General features: G+C 43.3%; 1 protein-coding gene and 1 long non-coding RNA gene across 3 annotated transcripts in view; one reads left to right on the top strand and one right to left on the bottom strand.

Moving 5' to 3' along the window:
• LOC128774240 (uncharacterized) overlaps window positions 1-21317 on the top strand; it is a 28859-nt gene extending 7542 nt beyond the window's left edge. For both annotated transcript variants that reach the window (XR_008418755.1, XR_008418756.1), the window contains exon 2: window positions 21060-21317. This is a non-coding gene — a long non-coding RNA (uncharacterized LOC128774240). The remainder of the gene's footprint in view (window positions 1-21059) is intronic.
• A 339-nt stretch (window positions 21318-21656) lies between these two features.
• NPEPPS (aminopeptidase puromycin sensitive) overlaps window positions 21657-27591 on the bottom strand; it is a 93465-nt gene continuing 87530 nt past the window's right edge. The window contains exons 20-23 of the mRNA XM_019415939.2: window positions 26387-26494; window positions 25748-25903; window positions 25407-25454; window positions 21657-23273 (exon numbers count right to left, since the gene is read on the bottom strand). Of these exons, the coding sequence (XP_019271484.1) occupies window positions 23121-23273; window positions 25407-25454; window positions 25748-25903; window positions 26387-26494 (465 nt within the window). The 3' untranslated portion in view covers window positions 21657-23120. The remainder of the gene's footprint in view (window positions 23274-25406; window positions 25455-25747; window positions 25904-26386; window positions 26495-27591) is intronic.

Below are 27591 nucleotides of genomic sequence, written 5' to 3'. Positions count from 1 at the left end.
AGTTAGCCATTAAAAATTATGCTGTAGGGGGCGCCTGGGTGGCTCAGTCGGTTAAGCGCCCAACTTCGGCTCAGGTCATGATCTCGCCGTTTGGGAGTTTGAGCCCTGCGACGGGCTCTGTGCTGACAGCTCAGAGCCGGGAGCCTGTTTCAGATTCTGTGTCTCCCTCTCTCTCTGACCCTCCCCTGCTCATGCTCTGTCTCTCTCTGTCTCTAAAAAATAAATAAATGTTAAAAAAAATTTTTTTAATTATGCCATAGAAGACCATCTAATCGTGTAGACAATGTTCACAATAGATTGCCAAGTACAGAAAACAAGTTATCATATTATAGGTATTTATATTAAAAATTCATCAAGCTGTACACTTTTAAGACTCGTGCATTTTATGCACTTGACTACAGGCATGATATATGTCAATAAACACACTGAATATTTTTTTGCACATTGAATATAGATGTCCGGTTTTGTTCAAAGAAGAGAAGCACATGTTCTGTCTGTGTATCCATGAATAGGAAAAAGACTGGGAACGTATAAACCAGATGTTAATAATGGATGTCTCTGGATGGTAGTACCAGAGATGATTTTTATGTTCTTTTTTGAGTCTTCTGTGTGTATTCCAATTTTTCGTCAGTGAACAGATGTTACTTATTTTTGATCAGAAAGAAAAAAAGTCTTTCAAATTAGTTTGTTTGTTTTTTTTAAATCGAGGATAAGGGGTAGGGAGAAAGTTTGAAGGTGTAAGCCCATGGGCACGGCCCCTGTGGCACCTGGCACAACCAAGCCTCTATAAACAGTTTCTGAAAATAGGTGATGGTTTTTTGCACTGCCCCCCCCCCCCCCCCCCCGCATCCACCAAAGCAGAAAGGGACTCAGTATAGGAGACACGGAAGGAAGAAGGAGAAAAGCATGAATGTAGAGGTAGAAGCTTTGTGAACCCTGAGTCGGAAGGGCCTCAGAGAAGGGTGGAGGGGGAGCAAATTATTTAATCAGTTTTACCCCTGCCCCCTACTGTGTCTGTGGGCACACTGGACACCCGCACCAGACAGCCTCTGCCGCTTTCCCCTTTCATTTAGTCAGTCCTCCTTTGTTCCTTCCTTTTGTTCTTTTTTTGATTACCAGAGTAATACATGCTCCTCACTAGGGAAATTTTGAAAAGCATCAAAAGATAAGCAAAAACCACCTGTAATCCCACATTCTACCCACTGGTAAAACATTGGCATATTTTCCCCAACATAGTTCAGTTTTAATCGAGGACCAAAATATTACCATGTAACTTTTTTTTTTTTTTTTGTCACCACCTAAAAATGTACTTTCAAGATTTCTAAATTGGCTCAACTCTTTATCAGGTTGCATTAAAAAATAGTAGGGGGCACCTGGGTGGCTCGGTCGGTTAAGCATCCTGCTTCAGCTCAGATCACGATCTCACAGTTCCTGGGCTCCACATCGGGCTCCACGCTGACAATGCAGAGCCTGCTTGGAATTCTCTCTCTTTCCCTCTCTCTCTCTCTGCCCCTCCCCAACTTGTGCTTTCTCTCTCTCGAAAATAAATAAGTTTAAAATAGTATCACCTGCATGTATCTGGACTGGCTCTGAATGGGTTTTCACACTGATCATGTAATGCAGAAGTTAGTGAAGCCTTTCAACTTTTAAAAGCTTTTGACTTAAGCTTTTGAAATACCAATAGAATAAGCTAAAAATTGAAGATCACTGAAGTATGCCCACTGGGTCACAAATCCGGAAGCTCACTGAGGCTTCTCTTCCTGGCCAGGTGTTCCGGGGAATCCTGCATTCTGGGCCCAGACTCTTGTAACCTTCCTGTTCTTGTCTTTATTTGAGTACGTACTTCAATTTTGATTATCTGCTTTGTTGTTTGGGGGGAAAACCCGGCTCTTTTCTGCCTGCGTGTGTCCTTTATTCCCACATGACTGCCACACTCACAAACTTCTGACAGCAGATGTGGGCTCCCCCCCCCCCCCCCCCAGCAATTCTCTGACACCAGCGGGGTGTCCTACAGTTGAACTCCATTCTGACACTAGCTAATTGGAGACGCTGTCAGACCCCACAGGTTAAGGGCTCAGTCCCACGAGCCTGCCCCCACCCTACTTAGATGCCAATTTGTAAGGATAGGTCCCCAGGTTACCCTCAACTTCTGTTTGGCTACAAATCAAAGGTTCGTTCCCACAGTCCCCTCGTCTGGTTCAATTACTTTGCAATTACAGCTCAGGGAATTGCATACATTAGCCACTTCATCAAAGGCTATGACAAAGGATACCGATGAACAGCCAGATGAAGAAATGCATAGGGCAAGGTCTGGGAGGATCCTGAATGCAGGAGCTTCTGTCCCTGTGCGTCATGGATGTGTTCACCCACGTGGAAGCTCCCTAAAGCCCCTGCTATTGGGATTTCTAGAGAGGTTTCCTCATGTAGGCATGATCAATTATTAGCTCCATTGCCAGCCCCTCTTCCCGCTAGAGAAGGGGGAGGGGGCCAAGGCTGAAAATTCCAAGCAGCTTCTTATGTAAGGCTTTCTCTTTCTGGTCACCAGCTTCCATCCGTGAGCTCATCCACAGGGTACTAGTGCTCCCATCACTTAGGCATTTACGAGGGTTTTGGGGGCTCTGTGTGGGGAACCAGGAGCAGATACCAACAACATGTTTTTCCCTATTATCTCACATTTGCACATTTTGTATGCACATATCTATCTTTTTCCCCTGTTGGGCCCTAACTCAGAGTTGCTCAGTTACTACCGATACTTTGAGCCTAATAATTATTTGTTGGGGGGGGGGGGGGGGAACCGTCCTATGCACCGCAGGATTTTTTAGCAACATCCCTGGCTTTTACCCACTAGATGCCAGTAGCACACCCTTCTTGAGTCATGACAATCAAAAATATCTCCGGATATTTTGCTTGATGGTCCCTGGTGGCAAAAATTGCTCCTTGCTTCACCGCCCTACTCCATCCGCACCCCCCACCCCCCGCGCCGCCCTGGCAACTGAGAAACAGTGCTATAGCTTCCTGAGGTCAGAGTGTATGTCTTATAAATTCCCGTATTCCTGGTCACCTGGGTGGCTCAGTCGGTTAAGCGTCCGACTTTGGCTCAGGTCGTGATCTCACGGTTCATGAGTTCAAGCCCCACATCAGGCTCTGTGCTGACAGCTTGGAGCCTGGAGCCTGCTTCGGATGCTGTGTCTCCCTCTCTCTCTCTCTGCCCCTCCCCTGCTCACGCTCTGTCTCTAGCTCTCTCAAAAATAAAAAAGCACTAAAAAGAAAAAAAAGAATTGGACACTCAACCGACTGAGCCACCCAGGCGTCCCAGTGCACATTTTTATTGTCCAGACAGTATCATTGTCTCATGAAAATAATAGCTAACGTTTATAAAGTCCTTACTATTTTTATTGTTCTAAGCTCTTCACCTGTATTCACTTAATCCTCATGACAATCTTAGGAGATGAGTACTATTATTATGCCCTTTCTATAGTCAAGAAACTAAGGCTCCAAGAGGTTAGAGCTCAAGGTCACCTAGGGAAGTAACACCTCAAATTTGAACTCAGGCAACAGGCAATCCAGTGGAGATTCTGGGTTCTAAACCATTTTTCCACTGCTTTAAAAAAATTTTTTTTTTTTTTTAATGTGTGTGTTTGAGAGAGGGGCAGACAGAAAGGAAGGCCGAAGATCTGAAGCAGGCTCCGTGCTGACAGCAGAGAGCCAATTCTGGGCTTGAACTCAGGAACCATGAGATCATGACCTGAGCTGAAGTCAGACGCTTAACCGACTGAGCCACCCACGCACCCCTCTATCTACTGCTTTTAAATATACACACACAAAAAAAATCAACCCACTTAAAAAAAAAAAAAAAAAGCTGGACATTATCCATCTGCCTACAGAATTTGCATAGGCAAACACATGATAAAAATAAAATTTTCTGTTCTGCCTTTTTCACAAAACATGATACAGCAAAGCATTTTTGCCATGTTGCTAAAATCTAAGTTGTTTGAATGGCTGCATCATAACCAGTCCCTTCTTATTGGGCACTTTGGTTGTTGTTTATATTTTATTTGAGACATAATCAAATAAATGTATTTTTTACAGTATAATTTACATGTAATAAAGTGCACCCATTCTAAGGGCACAGTTATCAAACTGTTCTGATAAGTGTATAAACCTATGCTCCCACCAGTACAGTCACAATACAGAACTTTTTGTTTATTTTTGAGAGAGTGTGTGAGCGGCAGAGGGGCAGAGACAGGGGGACAGAGGGTCTGAAGCAGGCTCTGTGCTGACAGCAGAGAGCCCAGTGCAGGGCTTGAACTCACGAGCCGTGAGATCATGACCTGAGCCGAAATCAAGAGTCCGATACTCAACCGACTGAGCCACCCAGGCGCCCCAAAAGTTCATTCCTTGTCATTGCATTACAATGTATGGATATACAGCACGGCCAGAGCCTCTGTTGTGGCTGACCCAGGAAGGAACAGAGGAGAGAGGTCAAAGGGGTTTAGGATTGGTTAGTTTAACAATTTCAGTGGGCCCTGGGTCATAGGGACTGTCTCTAATTGTCTGCTGTATGGCCTCAGGTGATTAGGGCAGAGGAATAGTGGCCCCTGTGGGAGCAAGGTAAAGTAGGTAGTTGAGGTAAAGGTTTTGGATTGGTTGGCTTGTAGATCAAAGGTACACTGGCAGGAGGATAGTTTACTGTGTCTAAGAATTGGCTAGCCTGGGAGGGGCAGTCTGTCCAGAATCAGCAAGGCCCCGAGATGTCAAAGCATCAGGAAATGCTTGAAACAAAACAAAACACGATGAATACACCTTCTTAAAGGGTTAATCTAGAAAAACTCCGAACTCTGGGATGCTAAGCATAGCTTAGACAAAGTACTGTGCTGAAAAACAGGGAATTAGGTAAAGACGACATAGGGGATGGTGAGACCTCCTGGCCCCCTTGTCACCTCGGCGCTAACATCCTCCTAGCCAAGCTAATGGCCTACCACCAGTAGGCTGGAGGATCTTTCTTTGGGAAGACTGACCAGCCCAGGAGGACATTCCTGTGGACAATATATTCGTTTCCTAGGGCTACTACTGTGAGCAAATTACCAAAAACGTTGTGGCTTCAAACAAAAGAAATGTATGCTTCCACGGTTTGGGAGGGCAGAAGGTTGAAAGCAAGGGATCAGCAGAGCCATGTTCCCTCTGGAGGCCCGAGGGAGCATTTCTTCCCTTGCGTCTTCGGGCTTCCGGGGTTCCAGGCGTTCTCTGGCTTGTAGATGCAACCGTCTTCACAGAACTTTCTCCTCTCCTCTCTGGGTCTCTTGCAGACACTTGCTATTGTATTTAGAGCCCACCCAGATAATCCAGGATGGTTTTATCTCAAAGTCCGTAACTGACAGCGGCCAAGATTGTTTTTCCAAATGAGGTCATATTCACAGGTTGTGGGGATGAGGATATAGACATCTTTTTGAGGGCCCAGCGTTCAACGCGTGACAGGTACTAAGAGCTGAGAGTCCCCAGTGAAAATTAGCCCTCTATGGTAATGCTCACCAACTGAGAAGCCTGTTTCGTGAACTGTTTCATGAACACGAGACTTTCAGACAATTTTAGTGCCTCAGTCTTTTTTTTTTTTTTTTTGAGAAAGAGAGCGCATGTAAGTGGGGGAGAGGGAGAGAGAATCTTAAGCAGGCTCCATGCTGAGCACGCTGAGCACAGAGCCTGATGCGGGGCTCAATCCCACAACCCTGGGATCATGACGTGAGCCAAAATCAAGAGTCAGACGCTTAACGGACTGAGCCACCCCAGGTGCCCCTAGTGCCTCTGTCTTAATCATGAATGCACTGTCAAGGATCACTAGGTAATTGAAGAAACTCTAACGTGAAAGATAAAAACCAAACAAATAAACAAGATAAAGGGAAATCAGAGTATACAGAAATGGCACAGAGAACAGAACAAAACAAAATCTTAACGTAAAAAAAAAGATGACGGGGGGAGGGGGGGGGCCCAGGTGGCTCAGGCGGATAGGTGTCCGACTTTGGCTCAGGTCATGACCTCTTGGCTCCTGAGTTCAAGCCCCGCATTGGACTCCGCGCTGAAAGCACAGAGCCTGCTTGGGATTCTCTCTCTCTCTGCCCCTCCCTGACTCAAGCTTTCTCTCTCAAAATAAATAAGCTTAAAAATAATCTTCAAAATATGAAACCAAGAACTTTAATCAAAGTGTTGGGGAAATATTGAGGAAATATCCTTTTTTTAAAAAAGCCAGAAAATAGAGGCATGAAACGATTTTTATTTTTTCAAATGTGTGTTTATTTTTGAGAGCGAGAGTGCGCGTGCACGGGGGAGGGGCAGAGAGAGAGGCAGACAGAGGATCCAAAGCGGGCTCTGTGCTGACAGCAGAGAGCCAGATGTGGGGTCAAACTCACAAACCTGTGAGATCATGACCTGAGTCGAAGTCGGCCACTTAACCGACTGAGCCACCCAGGCGCCCCAACATGAAATGATTTTTAAAATTAGCCCAGGAGGACTAACTAATATGCAGCTCAGAAGAGTTATAGAGAACAATGGAGGGAAGGCAATCATTGAAGGAATAATTTAAGAAATCATCTATCTCGGAACTGAATGGCCTAGATCTCCAGAATAAGAGGCCCACTGAGTGCCCAACATAATGGATGAGAAAGAAGTTATGACATTTTAGATCATTGAGTAAATAGAGGAAGGTTACCAGAACCTTCCAGAGATTTAAAACAACAACAGGTCACGTTCGAAGGAACAATCATCAAAATGGCAGGCGCTGTTCATCAGCCATGCTGGAAGGCAGTGGAGGAACACTTTCCAGTTATTTGTGACCTGTGGTTTTACATATTAGCCAAATTCCAAATTCAGTGAAGTAAGCACCTTTTCAGACATGTGAAATCTTACAACCCTTACTTCCTACCCGTGGATGCTTTCTCAGGAAACCTCTTGGAGGATGTGGTACATCAATATGAGAGCATCAACCAAGAACCACGTGATCCTGGAAACAGAATATTCGACACAGGTGAGAAGTGAAGAGAATCCCCAAGATGATGATGATGAAGGGAAATCCCAGGGTGACAGGTGGCTTGGCAACAGGCGTAGAGAGTAATCAAAGATTGGGGCAGGAAGACAGAAGGCCCCAGAAAGGATACCTCCAAGAAATAAGATGAAAAGAGTAGAAGGAAAACTTACACTTTTTGTGATGGCGAAGAATGAATTCATTAGAGGGACATGGAAAATGAAACAAATAGAAATGTATTTGTTTTCATTAATAATTAACTCCAGGAAAGTTAAAAGAAAAAAAAAAAAAGCCCTGAAAAAGAAACAAAGCTTAATCACAGTCGACTAAATAGCTTGGCTGTGAATAATATTTATGGAGGCATGATTGTGTAAACAGAGAGTATCGATCTCTACCAACCCCAGCATGCATGGCCTTTCTTCCTTGCAGACTGCATTCCAGCCAGCAGGAAGTCTCTTTGCTCCAGGTATCCCGGGGTTTCTTTTGGTTAAACAGGAAATGAGTTCGTTAAATTCAGTTAGTAAATTAATACATTCACAAATTAAATTGTTGAATTAAAATGGCTGTAAGAAAATTGGGTCTAAGCAAAAGGCTGTGGACAAAAGTATACACACACACACACATTTTTTTCTTTTTTAAGCTAAACACTTGGAAGAGATCGTCTGAAGCTTTAAATTTATATTCTGCTAACTCATTTGAGAACTTTTTAAAAATATTTATTTATTTATTTATTTATTTATTTATTGACAGAGACAGACAGAGCATGAGTGGGGGAGGGGCAGAGAGAGAGGGAGACACAGAATCCGAAGCAGGCTCCAGGCTCTGAACTGTCAGCACAGAGCCAGACGCGGGGCTCAAACCCACAAACCAGGAGATCATGACCTGAGCCAAAGTCAGATGTTTAACGGACTGAGCCACACAGGAGCCCCTTTTTAAATTTTTTTTTTTTAACGTCTATTTATTTTTGAGAGAGAGAGAGACAGAATGCGAGTTGGGGAGGGACAGAGAGAGAGAGAGAGAGAGAGGGAGAGAGGGAGGGAGACGCAGAATCCGAAGCAGGCTCCAGGCTCTGAGCTGTCAGCACAGAGCCCGATGCGGCCCTCAAACTCACACTGTGAGATCATGACCTGAGCCGGAAGTTGGAAGCTCAACTGACTGAGCCACCCAGGCACCCCAAGAACTTTTTTTTTTTTTAAAGTAAGCTCTGCCCAAACTGGGGCTTGAACTCACCACTCTGAGATCAAGTGTCTTATGCTCTACTACTGAGCCAGCCAGGCACCCCTAATTTGAGACCTTTTGATTTATCCAAACAATATATCACTGTGTATAACCAACCTTCATCCCATTATAGGGAAGATAAGTCATATTTATTTGAATTCCACATATGTTAGACTGACCCTTAACACATTATATTGCAAATGTTTTTCTAGTTCCATTTTTATTTTTCCAGTAGACTGTGAGCAATTTTTTTTGGCTGTTCTCTATTTGTTTAATTTATTTTTTTAAATTTACATCTAAGTTAGTTAGCATATAGTGCAACAATGATTTCAGGAGTAGATTCCTTAGTGCCCCTTACCCATTTAGCCCATCCCCCCTCCCACAACCCGTCCAGTAACCCTCTGTTTTCCATATTTAAGAGTCTCTTATGTTTTTGTCCCCCTCCCTGTTTTTATATTATTTTTGCTTCCCTTCCCTTATGTTCATCTGTTTTGTGTCTAAAAGTCCTCATATGAGTGAAGTCATATGATATTTGTCTTTCTGTGACTAATTTCGCTTAGCTTAATAATACCCTCTAGTTCCATCCACGTAGTTGCGAATGAAAAGATTTCATCTTTTTGATTGCCGAGTAATACTCCATTGTATATATGTATACCACATCTTCTTTATCCATTCATCCATCGATGGACATTTGGGCTCTTCCCATACTTTGGCTATCGTTGATAGTGCTGCTGTACACATTGGGGTTCATGTGCCCCTTCGAAACAGCACACCTGTATCCCTTGGATAAATGCCTAGTAGTGCAATTGCTGGGTCGTAGGGTAGTTCTATTTTTAATTTTTTGAGGAACCTCCATACTGTTTTCCAGAGTGGCTGCACCAGCTTGCATTCCCACCAACAATGCGAAAGAGATCCTCTTTCTCAGCATCCTCGCCAACACCTGTTGTTGCCTGAGTTGTTAGTGTTAGCCATTCTGACAGGTGTGAGGGGGTATCTCATGGTGGTTTCGATTTGTATTTCCCTGATGATGAGTGTCGTTGAGCATTTTTTCATGTGTCGGTTGGCCATCTGGATGTCTTCTTTGGAGAAGTGTCTATTCATGTCTTTTGCCCATTTCTTCATTGGATTATTTGGTTTTTGGGTGTTGAGTTTGATAAGTTCTTTATAGATTTCGGATACTGACCCTTTATCTGATATGTCATTTGCAAATATCTTCTCCCATTCTGTCGGTTGCCTTTTAGTTTTGCTGATTGTTTCCTTCGCTGTGCAGAAGCTTTTTATCTTGATGAGGTCCCAATAGTTGATTTTTGCTTTTGTTTCCCTTGCCTCTGGAGACGTGTTGAGTAAGAAGTTGCTGCGGCCAAGGCCAAAGAGGTGTTTGCCTGCTTTCTCCTCAAGGATTCTGATGGCTTCCTGTCTTACATTGAGGTCTTTCATCCATTTTGAGTTTATTTTTGTGTATGGGGTAAGAAAGTGGTCCAGGTTCATTCTTCTGCGTGTCGCTGTCCAGTTTTCCCAGCACCACTTGCCGAAGAGACTGTCTTTATTCCAGTGGATATCCTTTCCTGCTTTGTCAAAGATTAGTTGGCCATACGTTTGTGGGTCCATTTCTGGGTTCTCAATTCTGTTCCATTGATCTGAGTGTCTGTTCTTGTGCCTGTACCATACTGTCTTGATGATTACAGCTTTGTGATACAGCTTGAAGTCCGTAGACTGTGAGCAGTTTGAAGGCAGGCTCTTGTTCTTTCCTCCGTAAGGTTCTGGCACCTAACACAGACCTTGGCTTTTTTTTTTAACCTAAGATTTACCTACCATAACCTAACCTAAGTTTGAGATGGTGACCATTTGTATCCAGAGTGTCCAATTACTCACACAGCACTGTCCCATCTGTCCACCCGGCACCGAGATTGGTGTTCTTATCATTATCTCTTCCACCGTCCCATTTCGCAAAACAGGACGTGAGTTCCAGAGAGTGTCTTGCCCGGAGGTCTTCTAAGTCAGTGTTGACTCAGCCTTCTAAGCCTTCTAGGAGCCTTCTAAGTCAGCCTCTAGGACAACCTGGGTCTCCTGACACCTCGGGATGCACTTTAAATGCTAATTAATTAATTAAAATCGAGGGATTTTTATGTATTATTTTACGTAAATTTTTAAAAGTTGAAGTGTAGCTAGCTGACATACAATGTCGTTTTAGTTTCAGGTGTAAAACATCGTGATTCAAAAGCCTATATACATTAGGTTGCGCTCACAAGGGTAGCTACCACCTGTCCCCCCACAACACTATTACAGTACCATCGACTGTATTCCCTGTGCTGTGCCTTTGATCCCCGTGACTTATTCCGTAACTGGAAGCCTGTATCTCCCACTCTCCTTCATCCGTTTTGCCCATCCTCCCAGTGATGCATTTAAAAAAAATTTAATTATGGTTTAAAAAATTATCGTCTTGGGGCATCTGTGTGGCTCAGCCAGTTGAGTGTCAGACTCTTGATTTCTGCCCAGATCATGATCTCCTCGTTTGTGAGATCACGTCAGGCTCTGAGCTGACAGTGCGGAGCCTGCTTGGGATCCTCTCTCGTTCCCTCTCTCTCTGCCCCCTCCCCAACTTGTACGTGTGCATGCTCTCAAAAATAAACATTAAAAAAAAACTTAAAAAAAAATTTTTTTTTTTAAATGCTGGTCATATAAGTCATTACTCAGCTCCCGACAGTTTGCAGACAGATCTTCTGATTATTCAGATAAACTGGAAATCTGGATTTTTTTTTTTAATGTTTATTTATTTCTGAGACAGAGACAGAGCGTGAATGGGGGAGGGTCAGAGAGAGGGAGACACAGAATCAGAAACAGGCTCCAGGCTCTGAGCTGTCAGCACAGAGCCCGATGCGGGGCTCGAACTCACAGACCACGAGATCATGACCTGAGCCGAAGCCGGCCGCCTAACCGACTGAGCCACCCAGGCGCCCCAAGGGAAATCTGGATTTTTATGTAAAATGCTCTGATTTTTTAAAAACTGGCGTTTAAATTTCCAAAAAGATTTAATGTGTATTTATTTTTGACGGAGTGGGGGAGGGGCAGAAAGAGACTGGAGACACGGAATCGGAAGCAGGCTCCAGGCTCGGAGCTGTCAGCACAGAGTCCGATGCGGGGCTTGAACTCACGAACTGTGAGATCTGAAGTTGGACGCCTAACTGAGCCACCCAGGCACCCCATACATTTTCAGAAAGATTGAAAAAGCATTTTATAGGCCAAAGAGAAAATACAAGTTTGCAACCCCTAGCGTGTAATACTGTGGAGCGCTTATGGTAGTCATTTGCCTCTGGAGAAGAATTGTGTCTGATTTGTTCCAGCAGACCTGGGAAGAGGGTTGTAGGAATGGGGCCTAAATCAAATGCCTACACCTGCAGAAGTTCTGCCCTTCTGTACTTGGGTAATAATGTGTCGCAGACAGATAGGAAGTGGCCCCCCATAAATCAACCATTGAGTCCTCCATGGTAGTATATCAATGCCGGTCACACCGGAGAGGTGAACCCCAGGTTTTGCATCCGTTCTGAGGTTTCACTGTACCTCCTTCGCAGACCCTCCGGAAGAATGAGACCTCACAGATTTGGAAAGGTGTTGAGATTTTCCTACACCGTAATGCAGGTGCTAAGTGGGGTAATTAGTTTGCCACGAACAGCTCAGAGGAGTTTAATGTTTTGGAATGATGGCAGTTTCTACGAAAGCTACCCTGGGAGATGCTGGGCCCAAGCGCTGACCGGAAGAAATCAAGAAGAAAGGACGTCTTAGTGGTGCTGCTCTGGTGGGTTTGAGGAGGCAGAATGCTGATCTTTTCTGGAAGTGGTGTTGGGGAGTTGGTATGGAGTGGGGAAATACACATGGCCATAAATGGTGTGATCCTGCTCCAAACATCTGAGCTCATCCCTAGGCTTCCTGAACCTCATGCTGGAAATTTCGACCGAAATAAACTTCTGACCTTTCCATCAGTTCCCTTGAGTAAGTCAGGGTTTTATGGATTATTTCATATTCCCACTCAGAAGGAGGGCTGAACTATTAGTTATTTTACTTAAGGAGGCAGCACAGCTCATTAGTGCCACTGCTAATATTCTATCAGTAGTATTCCTAGAATGTTTTGTAACTGACAGAGACCTTTCTCATGCATTGTTCATTTTGTTCCCTGGTGACTCAATGAGGGGGTATTATTTTTCTCATTTTACAGAGGAGGAAACGGATGGTCTCCCATTGTATTTTACCTAAAGTATTTACCTAAATATTTTTTCTTCCTTTAAATACTCTCTACGCCCAGCGTGGGGCTCGAACTCATGACCCCAAGACTCCACTGACTGAGCTGGCCGGGTGTCCCAGTATAGGATATTTAAAAAAAAAAAATTTTTTTTAATGTTTATTTATATTTGAGAGAGCGTGAGTGGGGGAGGGGCAGAGAGAGGGAGACACAGAATCTGAAGCAGGCTCCAGGCTCTGAGCCGTCAGCACAGAGCCCGACGCGGGGCTCGAACTCATGAGCCGTGAGATCATGACCTGAGCTGAAGTCGGACGTTTAACTGACTAAACCACCCAGCTGCCCCCAGTATAGTATCTTTAATATGGCATAAGTCTCTCCCTAGTCTGGCCCTCGCCGGCCTCTCCAGATTCCTCTTTCATACTTTCCCCAGAGTCCTCTTTGTTCCAGCTCTTCTGGATTACCTTTGGTTCCTTAGATAGGTCAGATTCTTTTCAGCCACAGGCCCATTGCACATGCTATTCCTTCTGCTTAGAACACTTCTCCCTCTCCTCTTTGCCTGGCTAGCAACTACTCATCTTCCAGGCTTGTTTAACATCATTTCTTCATGGGAGCCTTTCCTGAATTTTCGAGCTACATTGGATTCCCTAGTAATGTCCTCTTCTACCGCCCTGCACTTCCCATTCCAAAGATCCATGACACTTAGGAGTAACTCGTTCACTATTTCTTGTTCTTGCTAGATTGTAAGCTCTACGAGGCAGAGACCAAATCTGCCGTATTTAATTCCGTAGCCTCAGTGCCCAGTACAATATCCTTTTATACTGAAAACTTCTGTAACCATTGCCCGATATCTGGACTCCATAGGAAATAATGCATCAGAATCTTTCCTTGAGGGGCACCTGGGTGGCTCATTCGGTTAAGCGGCCGACTTGGGCTCAGGTCATGATCTCACGGTTCCTGAGTTCAAGACTCGAGTCAGGCTCTGCGCTATCAGTGCAGCTTGGGAGTCTCTCTTTCTGCCCCTCCCCCACCCCCTCTCTCTCATTCTGTAAATAAAAAAAAAGAATCTTGCCTTGAATTCTGCCCTTAAGTTCAGTTCTGGCAGGCTTTCCTGATAAGCTTCTTCTGATATTTCCAAAACCAATTTCACTAAGACTTCAGGGTATTTCATTGACCCTTTGATTCGTGATCAAAACACACACGTCCCGCATCACATGGCAGGTCGTGAGGTTAGCACACAGTGTCACTGTATTATTTGATGGTTACTGGGAAAGGCTGGTGCTGTCGTCACCTGTCGTGTTGTTTCTCTGATGCTCAAACACCAACGAGAACCTGTGTCCACCACCCTGGGTGGGGTGGTCGAGCGGGGATCACAGAAGATAATATGGATATTCAAAAGCGCCCGGACTATTCCTGTCTCAGGTCTCCCCTTCGTCTGGCGCACACTCGGGTCGTCTGCAGATGGGTGGCACGTTTATTTACTGGAAGCAGGGAGGTATGGTCAGATTAATGGCGACAGTGGAAGAGTAGGAGGTTAACAGCGCTGCGCGGGCTCACGAGGCGGGCACTCGACAGGTAAGCAGGGCCCAGTGGGAGGCACTCACGGCCTCATTTCAACAACTGCCCTAAGCTGAAGTCCCTGCAGGTTGCAGTCTAGGAGAAGGGCATTTTTTTCCTTCTTTTCTCACCCTAAGCCAGCTATATCTCTCCCCATCAAAGTGAAATCCGTCACCATGTAACTTCCTAAATCCACCGAAGAGTGGTAACAACCAAAATCTGTCACGAAACACCCAGGCAGCAGTGCATAGGGTTGCAAATGTTAGTTCCAAATATAGTGCCAGTTCACATCTCCAGTGAGGAAAGAACACTGAGTGAATTCATTACACGAACCACTTAAACTAATTGAGCCAGGAGCTTAAAGCCACATTCTTCAAATGTGTGCACTCTACAAAACTGGCATTTAACATCAGGCAGCCAGGCTGGAAAACACTCCCGAGCCAGTGAATCTAAACAAGGAAGAAATGCTCCTCAAGGTATGCACTTGCCAACCGTTAATTTGTGCTCAAGCGATTTCTAGTGATTAGCCTCGTGACTTAGAGCATGACATCAGGGGTCACAGGTCTGAGCCGAGCACACTTAGCTTCCCTAAGGCAAAGACGGAGAAAGCTGGGCACCGGTTACAAAGGGGAACAACAAAAGGGGCACGGCCTGTCTTCGTTACTAAAAATAATTAAATGCATACGTTAGGGGGACGCCTGGGTGGCTCAGTCGGCTAAGCGTCCGACTCTGGATTTCAGCTCAGGTCACAATCTCGCGGTTCACGGGTTCGAGCCCCGTGGCAAGCTCTGTGCTGACAGTGCTGAGCCTGCTTGGGATCCTCTCCCTTCTCCGACTCATGTCCTCTCTCTCCCAACAATAAATAAATAAACATAAAAAAAAATGCATACACTAGGGTGTAAAAACATAGCTGGAAGAAGACCTCCCAAACGCATCTGTAATCATGACGGTCTCTGGGAGGCAGGTTTTTAAGATGAGATGGTCACTTTTTTTTTTCTTCTTTAATTTTTCTTAACGTTTATTTATTTTTGAGACAGAGAGAGACAGAGCGTGAACGGGGGAGGGTCAGAGAGAGGGAGAGACAGAATCCGAAACAGGCTCCAGGCTCTGAGCTGTCAGCACAGAGCCTGACGCAGGGCTCGAACTCACGGACCATGAGATCATAACCTGAGCCGAAGTCAGATGCTTAACTGACTGAGCCACCCAGGCGCCCCTTCTTTTTCTTTTTAAAATATAATTTAGTATCAAATTGGTTTCCATAGAACACCCAGTGCTCGTTCTTCTTTTTTTTCTTCAAATTTTAGAAAATGAGTATGTATCACATTCCTAAACAGAAATAAAATTTAAAGTGGATAGGGGTTAGTGATACAATGTTCTTAGATGAGTAGCAACGTTACAAGAGGTTGGTAAAGAAGAACATATTATGTAACTATTTGCTACCTTAAATAAAAAATACACTTGCACATACTCCATGTAGAACAGGGGGTCCAGCAGAACTTTCAATGACGGAATATGATCTATACACCTGTGCTGCCCAATACAGCAGCCACTAGCCATATGTGGCTAATAAACACTTGAAACGTGGAACTTAATTTTTAATTAATTTTAATTTTTTTTTTTTTGAGTTTTAAATGTCTATTTATTTTGAGAAAGAGAGCGTGAGTCGGGAAGGGGCAGAGAGAGAGAGGGAGACACAGAATCTGAAATAGGCTCTAGGCTCTGAGCTGTCAGCACAGAGCCCGATGCAGGGCTTGAACCCACGAACCGCGAGATCATGACCTGAGCTGAAGTCCGACGCTTAACCGCCTGAGCCACCCGGGTGCCCCTACTTTAACTTAATCTTAAATAGCTGCATATGGTTAGAGGCTACTGTATTTGGACACACAGCTCTAGAACCTTCCATCTGCTGGAAAGAAGAGTGTCAGCGGGGCAGGGAGAGTAGACCAGATTTGGTAGGCAAAAGACCTTATAAGTCATGTACTGTTTTGTTATCTTTCCAGTTAGAGATCATCTGTGTACTCTATTACCGGTAGATGAGGGAAGTGAGAAACCCTTGAATGGCCACAGCAATCTCAAGAAAGAACAACACTGGACGCACCACCCTCCCTGGTTTCAAACTCTATTACAAAGCTATGATAATTAAAACAATATGGTATTGGCATAAAAACAGACACGTAGATCAATGAAACAGAATAGACAGCCCAGAAATAAACCCATATATGTATGGCCAATTAATTTATGACAAAGGAGCTTAGAATATACAACAGGGAAAGGACAGTCTGTTCAATAAATGGTGCTGGGAAAACTGGCGAGCCACATGCAAAAGAATGGGACTTGACCACCGTCTTTCACCGTACACAAAAATGAACTCAAAGTGGATTAAAGAATGTAACACCTGAAACCATAAAACTCCTAGAAGAAAATATAGTTGGTAAGCTCCTTGACATAAGTCCTGGCAATGTTTTGTCTTGTTTGTTTGTTTTTAACCTGACACCGAAAGCAAAAATAAGTGGGACTATATAATATTAAAAAGGTTCCTCACACCAAAGGAAACCACTAACAAAACAAAAAGGCAAACGTTACTGAATGGGAAAAAATATTTGCAAGTCATATATAAGGGGCTAGTACCCAAGATCTCTACAGAACTCCTACAACTCCATAGCAAAAAGCACCCCGCAAATAATTCAGTTAAAAATGGGCACACGACCTGAATAGACCTTTTCCCAAAGACAGAGGGCCAACAGGCACATGAGATGATGCCCAGCATCATTAATCATCAGGGAAATGCATATCAAAACTATAACGAGCTGTCACTTTACACCTGTCAGAATGGCCAGAATCAAACAGACAAGAAATAACAAGTGTTGGTGAGGATACGGAGAAAAGCGAACCTTCACGCGCTGTTGGTGAGAATGTAAATTAGTGCAGATGCATAGTGGAAAACAGTATGGAGGCTCTTCAAAAAATTAGAAGTAGAAATACCATATGACCTAGCAAGTCCTCTTCTGGGTATTTATCTGAAGAAAATGAAAATACTAACTCAAAAAAGATATGCACCCCCACATTCATTGTAGCATTACTTACAATAGCCACGATAGGTAAACAACCCGTGTCCACCAACGGATCGATGAATAAAGAAACTGTAGCATGTACACATGCACACACACACATCACATGTGCACACACGCTAGAATATTATTCAGCCGTAAAAAGAATGAAGCCTGGTCATTTGTGACAACACGAATGGACCTCAAGGGCATTATGCGAAGTGAAGTCAGATGGAGAAAGACAAAATACCAAGTGATGTCTCTCAAGTGTGAAATGTTAAAAAAAAAAACAGAAACAAAAAACCAAGCTCACAGATACAGAGATCAGATTGGTGGTTGCCAGAGGCCCCGGAGAGTGGTGGTGAAGGGGGCAGAGGAAAAGAACCAAGTGAGAGAAGGCACTTCTTCACACTCTAAAAGGCCACAGCATGAACTTCATCCTACCACACCCCTTCACACGTCCCACTTTCAAGTGCTCTATTCCTAGAAGCGGAAACTGATCTATCAAGAAAGCAACAACCGTGTCATCCATCCTCACTCATGTCAAACGTTTTAAATATTTTGTACTTTTTCTTATAAACTGGTTCTCCATCTCTCCTTCATTGTCTTGTATTATTTTCTTGAGACTTCTATTAAACCATTAGCCATTCAGTTATGTGGCTTTCTTCATCTTAACTGCCTTAGTAGAAGTCTAAATAGCATTAAGAAGAGAGTATCTGTGGGGCGCCTGGGTGACTCAGTTGGTGGGCATCCACCTCAGCTCAGGTCGTGATCTCGCAGTTGGTGAGTTCGAGCCCCGCATCAGGCTCTGTGCTGACAGGTCACAGCCTGGAGCCTGCTTCGGATTCTGTATCTCCCTCTCTCTCTGCCCCTTCCCCACTTGCACTCTGTCTCTCTCTCTCAAAAATAAATCTAAAAAAAATTTTTTTAAAAGAGAATATCCATAAGATCAGCATATACAATACAAAGTAGATAATCAGCCGCCTAATAGAGTGAGCTGAAATTAAAGTGCAATGTTACGGGGCGCCTGGGTGGCGCAGTCGGTTAAGCGTCCGACTTCAGCCAGGTCACGATCTCGCGGTCCGTGAGTTCGAGCCCCGCGTCAGGCTCTGGGCTGATGGCTCGGAGCCTGGAGCCTGTTTCCGATTCTGTGTCTCCCTCTGTCTCTGCCCCTCCCCCGTTCATGCTCTGTCTCTCTCTGTCCCAAAAATAAATAAAAAACGTTGAAAAAAAAATTTAAAAAAAAAATTAAAAAAAAAAAAATAAAGTGCAATGTTACATACCTGCACCATTTGTCCAACTGATGAAAATGGTTCAAGTTGGCTGGGGGTATGGGGGGGGGGGGGGGCAGATGGCTCAGAGGGCCATGCTGGCATGGTCAGCCAAACTATGGCAAGATTTAATTATATTTTTCTTTGGTTGTCATCTTAATTGGTATACAGTATGTCTCCTGTCAGCTGCTGGCAACTTCCCCGAGAAAGCGTAGATCGATAGTAAGCTATGTTTCTGTCGTTAACTCTACCCCAGTGTTGGAACCAGAAGTTCAGTGCTGAAAGCTACACCTGCCAGATACCAGCAGCGGAAATGCAGGACCGAGCAGACTTTTTTTTTTTTACAAGTGACACAAACAGCCCAATAAACCTTCCCTTCTCTGACCCTGCCGTCTATCACATTTGCCATCAAATGTCCTGGTACAGCAACCAATCCTCTGATTTGGTTTCCCAGGGAAGGCAGTTGTTTGGCCTAACATTTTATTACCATCAGGGTCTCCTGTCTCTTGTGCTTGTGTTGGAAACCAAGCACCTTGAGCAGTCTGTGCCCGCTGGGGGCGGTGCAAGAAGGCACGGTCCACCTTGGGTGAATTTCTGCATTATCTCAAAGGAGAAGACAGTCTTATAAAAAAATAAACATTAAAAAAATTTTTAATGTTTATTTTTGACAGAGAGACCATGAGCGGGGAGGGGCAGAGAGAGAGGGAGACACAGAATCCGAAGCAGGCTCCAGGCTCTAGGCTGTCAGCACAGAGCCCGACGCGGGGCTCGAACTCAGGGACCGCGAGATCATGACCTGGGCCGAAGTCGGACGCTCAACTGACTGAGCCACCCAGGCGCCCCAGTCTTATAAAAAATTTAAAACCACGCACGCACGCACGCGCACGCGTGCCTGAGTGGCTCAGTTGGCTGAGCTTCCAACTTTGGCTCGTCATGATCTCGCGGTCTGTGAGTTCGAGCCCCGCCTCGGGCTCTGTGCTAACAGCTCAGAGCCTGGAGCCTGCTTCGGATTCTGTTGTCTCCCTCTCTCTCTGCCCCGCCCCCACTTGCGCTCTGTCTCTCCCTTTCTCTCAAAAATGAATGAACGTTAAAAACACACACACACACACACACACACACACACACCAAAAACCTGGAGAGCCTAAAATCAGTATGTAGTAAGAAGAGATTAATTTCTCATCAAGTAATTTATTCAGTAAAAAAAGAGGCTATCTCTTAAGTGTAGATTCAGTGCCGTAAGTAGATTACCAAAAGCTTGTTTATTTTCTGCCCTGCTAAAAAAAATAATCACTAACTGTACAAATGTGGCTCCAAGTCTTTCTGATCACATTCTAGGACCTGTTTGGGTAACAGAATTGAAAGAATCTTTTCAAAGCTCCAGAACTCCACTCATTCCCCCTAAATCGCACACTACAGAGATCTATTCTTTACCAATACTTGCGAGGGGCTCCTTGCTCCCTGAAACCCATCCTCAGAAACTGTAAGTTTAAGAATTCATGCAGCACCATGTAGTATTCCAAAATGGTTTACTGCTTCCCATTAATAAAAGATAATATCAAATTCCCTATAGGAAGTAACACATTCATCTTTTTTTTTTGAAAAAAAATTTTTTTAACGTTTTATTTATTTTTGAGACAGGGAGAGACAGAGCATGAACAGGGGAGGGTCAGAGAGAGGGCGACACAGAATCCGAAACAGGCTCCAGGCTCCGAGCTGTCAGCCCAGAGCCCGACGCGGGGCTCGAACTCACGGACCGCGAGATCATGACTTGAGCCGAAGTCGGCTGCTTAACTGACTGAGCCACCCAGGCGCCCCTGAAAAAAAATTTTTAATTAGCTCTATGTGGGGCTTGAACTCATGACCCCAAGATCAAGAGTTGCATGCTCTACTGAGCCAGCCAGGTACCCCACATTCATCTTTCTTTCCAACCTTCTGATTTCCACTAAAATCTTTAACCAAGGAAAAATCATTAAAAATCTTTAAAGCTGTTGCCTGGATCCAGTCTGACTGTACGACCTTTTAAATGTGAAGACATGACAATTAGTGAGAAGAAAACAGGTTTTAGAGGCTGGTGATCTTGGGCTGACCACTGGTTCTAAGTTGTTTTTTTCCTTTTTTTTTTCAAGTTTAAGAGGGAGGGAGAGAGAGAGAGAGAATGAGATCACGACCTGAGCCAAAACCAAGAGTTGGACGCTTAACCAACTGAGCCACTCAGGTGCCCCCTAAGTTATTTGTTGTGTAACTCTTTACCTAATTTTTCTGAGCCTGCTTTCTCACCTGTAAAATGAATATATTACCCGATAGGGAGCTACTTGGAAGACAAGCAGTAAATCTAACACCAAAAAGGCTGATTTAAGACCTTTAGAGACCCGTTATCATCAGGACTCTGGTGCCAGAATCAGTCAGGATATTAGTAGAGAACAGAGAACACACTTGAACTAGGTAACTTGACGAAGGTTTAATAAAGGGACTATTTACAAAGATGTGAGCAAAGTTCAGGGGAACCAACAAGGAATAATGGAATGATCCAGAGCTAGTAAGGGAATAATCCTTTCCCTAGATTTGAAGGGGCAAAGTGACGGAGCTAGAAGCTAGAGAGGGCTTCTGAACAGGAGTCGTGGCCTTTGGTAGAGGGTCACAGACGACCCATGTGACCTGGGGATGAGGAAGCCTGGTGAATAAATACCCTGACCGTCCTCTCCTCATGCCTTTTGATCTTGAAGGTATTACAAATTGGATCAACACAACCTGAAGTCAGAGGGCAAAGGACCCTGTCAGTGCAGTCCGTGTGGGCCAAGCCCTCCCGGGGCACAGAACGGGATGGGAGCGGCTCTGAAGGGGACACAGAAGACACCCTCCACCACCTGTGCCGCAGCATAATTCAAGCCAATTAACTATTATACACAAAACTTGTATATATGCTGAAAATGAAATTACTTCTTTCTAGAATTTCTAATTGTAAAATGAGAATACTAAGCAGATTTCTTCTCAGTCTTTTTGGTGTCCCTACTTTGCTGGTGCCTTAAGCACATGCCTAGATGGCCTCATGGCCGCCCTGCGTGTGGCATGTGGACAAGAGAGCCTCAAGAAACGGGAACTGGCAAGTGTCAGGTTAACTCCTGAATGCTGACTGATCCAGAATGAATTTAGAAGGACTCTTAGGATTTTTCTGTTTAGGTCTTAGTCATTAAGGAATTCAGAAACTGGATTTTCTTAGACTCAAAAAATCCCATGATAGCAAAACTTCTTATAATCCTAGTGAATGATAGGAAACGCTTGTAATTTCTTATTGAAGAGAATAAAAGAAATCAGGACATCAATTTCACATTGACATTTTTATTAACGCCAACTGTTTTTTAATTATTATTTTTTTAAAACAATAGCACAAAAATGTTTCAAGGAAGCAGTCTCACAATCTGATGACCTTCTGAAATACAGTTAAGCCACACCAAATATGAATTCCTGTTAATAACACAAAAAATATTTTTAAAAAGAAAAATAAAAAGAAAAGGAAAAAGGGAAGAAAAGAAAAAAGGTAGGGCCAGAGAAAAGGAAAGAGGTTTAGAGTTAAAACTCGCTGGATTAGTTAGGTGAGGCTTGTTAGTAGGATACACTGTTAAAGCGAAGAGTGGCACACAGGCTTACAGTTTTTGTTTGAACCAGTTACCACTAATATGCGGCCCCTGCAGCAGTTACCACGGACTTCTTACATGTCCAGAATGAACCAGGAGAAGCCAGTGTTGACACTGTTGGAAAGAGGCTTAACAGTTGGCCTGTCAGACAACTAAGACCGCTGTTAGCAGAGTGACTCCTTCAGGATGGCCTGGCTGAAACCCCTTTCATCTCTATGTCTCACCTATATGCATTTCAGGGTTCTTAAAAGTTATCTTAAAAAAGAAAGAAAAAATAATGTATATCAGTTTCTCTTATTTAATGTGGCTATAAAAGATGTTTCCTTATTATTTCTTTATCTCTAAGAAGGACACCGGGGGTGGGGGGGTGGGGTGGGGGGGGGAGGAGGTTGGGGGTGGAACTAGGAGGAGGAAAAACCCAGACCAGGATAGGTTTGGTTTTTTTAACTTTTTTTGTTTTTTTTGTTTTTTTGTTTTGGCCAAGGGGGTCACACAGAAGGGAAGGCAAGGAGGAAAACTACAATCCTTGGTTCAGATTGAGTTATGCAGGAAAATATATCTTCCTGATCAGTCCCCATGCCCAAAAAAAACAAAAAAAACAAAAAAAACAAAACCCCAAAAACAAAAAACCAAAAAACACTTGGAATTATGCACAGACTCTATGTTATACCAGCTATCAGCCTTTCACGTTTAACCATTCCCAGAGCAATGGACACTACCCTTGGCTTGTAGGCTGCTCGCAGAACCCACTTCACAAAAAATCTTCTTCACCCAGAAGCCTCTAGTTTCCTTTTGGTAGGTTATAAAAACAGAACATCTGTCATTAACAGGAGAGTGTTAAATACTTTTAACCACTGACAAGGCTTCAGGAAGTTTCACAGTTTCGTTATGCTCTATTTTATTACTATCATATTTACATTTTTTATTTTTTATTTTTATTTATTTACTTATTTTTTTGCTGAATTGCTGATTTTCCTTTTTCAATAGAATTTAATTCTGGAGTGTGAGCAGGAACCAGTTAACTACATTCATCGTCCAACCCCCACTGGTTTGAAAGAAGACTCCAAATTCTCGGCATATGAATCAGCTGTTCGGTAGCCCCACCTCATCCCTGCAGCCAAGCAGCAGAACCGCGGTGGCGGCGCTCAGGGTTCACGCCGTAGGTGGCGAGGCCTTTCGCTGAAGGAGGTACTGGTGAATGCTCTCAGCATCTCGCTTTAGCCAAGCAGCATTCAGCAGGATATTTTCACAACACTGCTGGATGGTGCGCTCAGCTGAAGGAGCTGGGTGGCTCTCGAAGAAAGCCTGGTATAAAACAACCCAGAAGGTAGGATCATTACTAGCAATGGTACGAAGTTAGAAGTATCACAGGTCATGAGAAGTTACCCACTGTTCTGTAAAGGATTCAAAAGCTTTAATCGTGAAAATTTACCGCTGCTACTCCCAGGCTAAAAGAAAACAAAGCAGCCCCTTAGACCTGCATACAGGAATTCTTCCCCAAATACATGCTTCAAATCTAATCAAAAGGTAACAAAGAGGCAGAACCTCTGGCCTGTCTTTTAGGTTCATTATCTAGTGGTTAATGTAGGGCTTTGGAATTAGGTTGGGACTCAAATCTCGGTTCGGTCATGTATTAGCCTGTGAGTTTGAGTACATTAATCATTCTGTTTTCTCATTGGTAAGAAACTATTTAGTCCAGAAGTTTAAGAGAAAATCCATAAAAACTGTTAGCACAATACTTGGCAGGCAGAGTCCTTAAGGACGCACACATTCCGGCTGCTTCAAACAGAGATTAATTTGTGAAGGCGATAAGACCACAAAGATTAAATTGCTGCTCCACAGACTCACATCTTTCATACAACAAAACATTTCTGAGTTTATTATAATTTATCCAAAGCTTATTGATTAAAGATTCAACAAACTACGTTCCAATGAAGTATACCAACATTCATAGTAAACAGAGCAACTCTTAAATACCAACCAACGAAAGGATAGGGGTCTTTACTTTGAACCAGTCGTCACAGGTGTAAAGGAAAGAATGACTAATTCATCAGATTAAGTCTAGAACTTTTGGAAATCAATAACCTCGTTCACACAAACAACAATGGCGCCTTCGCTGAGGCTCGTTCTTGGGGCTGGGTTCTTAGGGCCCAAGTACAATACAGAACTGCCCCTCATTCCATCTCCACAAATAGCACCACTATTTACATATAAGAAACCCAGGAATTATCGTTGATTCTTCCTTCTTCCTCTGCCAGGTACATTCACAACACAGAGAAGCCAATCAGTAAATATTTGTTGAATTAAAGATTAACAAACCCAAGCCCTTGAATTTCATAACTCCATCTCCTGAAAGCTACTCTATCATTCTTGCTTGCAGTCAGCATCCCAAAATGTTTCTCTTTCCCATACTGCAGCCGGACTGAAATTTTTATGGTACAAATCACATCAACTCACTCCCCTGTTGACAAGCAGTTCAAGGGCTTTGCACTCTTAGGAAAATTCATATGGCCTCCAAGGCCCTCCAGTCTGGCCTCTACCTATCTTCCCGGTCTCAGCTTGGCCACTCACTGCCTTTCCCCTCCAAACCAGGTATATGTACTTCTCCTTCAGAGTACTTCTATCCTTTACGGTAAAGTAACTGTTTCCACAGCATACAATGTAAGTTAAATGAAGGCGGAGATCAAGTGTTTCACTGTTTTCTCAAGACCTGAAACCTTAAAATTCCAAACAATGGCTCACAGAGTGAGTGAAACAACACAACAGCCCTCAGAGCCTCCACATTCACACCTCGTAACCCCACTGCCTTCAAGAAGTAAAGGTAAAAGTGACACTTCAAAAATAACTTCACAATTAAATCCAATGGAAGGCTTAACATTAAGATTTCCCTCATCAGTGTAGATCTGTTCCTCACATGCTGAACTTTACCACTAAACTGAAGATTCTCCTTTGTAAGGGCTAAGAGGAGATTCCTTGCATAGCCATCTTGTCTCCTCGTGCACAGGACAGACCTATGAAGGTTGTTATTAGAAAGGAAAAAAAGAACCATTATCAAGGACCTACTACTCTGTTCCAGTCCCACTACATTACTTAAATAACAATCTTATCATCATTCCATTTTATGGATGAGGAGACAGGCTCACAGGGATTAAAAAACTTACTTGAAGTCCCATAGCTAACATAGGGCAGAGCACAGATTTATACTCAGATCGACTGATTCCAAGTTCCACCACGTTCCTTCAACCATATTGCAAAGCGCTCAAAGATGATTCCAACCCTAAATTCTTCAAGCATTAAAGACACAACCCAAGCTGTCTTCTTCCAAGCAAAAACAAGGATAAATACAGCATTACCCCAACATCGTATCATTACAATTTGGCTCATTAGTGTTTTTACTTACTAGATTGAAAAGTAAAAAGGAAACAGTACTTTGCTTACCTTAACCTCTCCAGCCATTTTATCAACTGCAAATCCCTCAACTGATAGCTGAAAAAAACAATGGTTTAAATAGTAAATGTAACTAAAAGACGCTAGGAACAAACTTCCATTTACCTAAAAACCAAATCATTTTATATTCTCCCAACTTCAGAATATTCTAGAAGGTGCAGGATGGGTGATGGAGAAGCCCTTTAATAAAGCTAATAATTATTTAAGGAACTTTTGTGGGTTTTTTTGGAAGAAACCCTTAAAGAGCAAAGACTATAGGCCTAGTGAATCAGGGATGTCTCTAAATAACATCTATGATAAGCAAGCTACTCAAAATAAAAATCTTCACACACCTTTATTAGTCTGGATATTAAGAATCCTCCCTGGTATCGATTATAAAGTTCTTCCCAGTTGTCTTTTATAAACTTCCAAGCAGCCTTCCTTCCATGCTTGCTGCCTCCTGCCACTCCACCAATTACTGACACAGTGTCCTGTGGGCGTACCTCTTCCTAGAAATAGAAAGAGAACGAAAAGTCTACTGTACTCAAAACATCTTCTGGTGCCAGAAAGGGCAAATGCTGTTGAGGTACCCAAGTAATCACACTGAAGACCCTCATTCCTTATTTTAGGAATAACTGGCACCAGAAAGCTTCCTAAAGATCAGCCAAATTGAGAATGAGGCACTGAGACAGGTAAAAACAGGCTGCTGAATAGATGTTTGCTTGGGTTCCTACAGGATAAAGAAAGGAAGAGACGGAAAGTAGGCACAGGGGTAAGATAAGTAGGCTTGCCAGTTTATTCCTGCTTCCAACTATCCCGATTCCCACCGTTAGAGGCAGATATAGATAGAGGTCAGTAACAAAAGCCCATTCCATTTCCCCCAGACTAAGAGGAAGGGGTTAAAGCAGATCAAGAGAATATGGAGTCAAAGACAGCTGCCACAGATTGATAGGTTACAATTCCCTCTAAAAGCAGTTTTCATTGTAACTTACTGAAAGTGCAAACGTGAGGACTTTTTGAATCAATTCAGGTGAAAGAGTAGCCCCAAGGACCCTTTCAATTCGGTTTTTCTCTTCCTGCATATCTGCTTGTTTGTGAAGCTATAGTGAAAAAATACAGATCGAGATAGTTAACTGTCCCCTGGAAGTCAGACACATGCTTATATGAGCTTCTCCCCCAGTAAGGTGAAACTTCTGTTCTATATTCTCATTGGCTAGGCGCTCAGGGCATAAAATTAACAGAAGATAAAACTTTACAGGATGTTCAGGCACTAAATTTGTGATTTGCCATTATAGTAAGTCACTAAATGTAAGTGAGTACTATGTGAATGGCTGGTCATCAGTTCTGAGCAGTTTAAATTCAAGATCTGAGGGGTATGATGTCTGACTAATGTTCTGTGTTAAATGAACAAACTGGTGATTGCCAATACCATTGAAGGTCATCAATTTAATTTCTAATAGTCAAAAATGTATGTTAATATTAACGATGGTCTCTGATCAGTGGGATTCTGTATCATCAAATTTTTCAACTGCAAAAGCATCGCATGCTGAATGCAGGAAATTAGGAAAATGAGAAGCATAAAGAAAAAATTATTACAATATGTACATTACCAAATTGGATATCAGATCATCTTATACCAATTTTGTGACCTTTTTAAACATTTCAAATTACAGGTAAGTATTTTCTTTATACTTTTCTAGTCTCTAAATCTTCCACAGTGATTATACCGAGTCTTTTTTCCACCATCAGAAACAAAACATTATGCATACAAAAATTACAAGCATATATGAGATATCTCTCCAAGACAACTTAATCGATAGACTCTGTTGGCTTTTTTTCTCACTGAAGGTTTTACACTGACCAGTGTCCGCACACCCCATCACAGGCCCCCATTTCCTCTTCTTTTCCTTTGATTTCTTTTGAGCAGCAGTGTAGTAAAATAGATAGAAGTCAGGAGACCTGGGTTCTAGTCCTGGTTTTGTGTCTAACTAGCTGTGTGACCTTGACTAAGTCCTTAACCTCTTTGGATCTCAGTTTCCCCTTGTGTAAAATGAGTGGGATGGAGAGATAATTTCTAAGGTCCTTTTCAGCTCCAGGACTCAAGGTCTGAACTCTGGCTTTCAAGAAGCATGGTTTTCCCCAAGGAGAACCTGTTAAACTAGTCCACTAGATGGCACCACAACACCACATTCCAAAT

The sequence above is a fragment of the Panthera pardus genome, unplaced genomic scaffold (assembly GCF_024362965.1).
Source record: "Panthera pardus isolate Hobbes unplaced genomic scaffold, ASM2436296v1 HiC_scaffold_3, whole genome shotgun sequence".
NCBI lineage: Eukaryota > Metazoa > Chordata > Mammalia > Carnivora > Felidae > Panthera > Panthera pardus.
The sequence above is the reverse complement of the archived record's forward strand: the minus strand, read 5'-3'. Positions and strand labels throughout refer to the sequence as shown.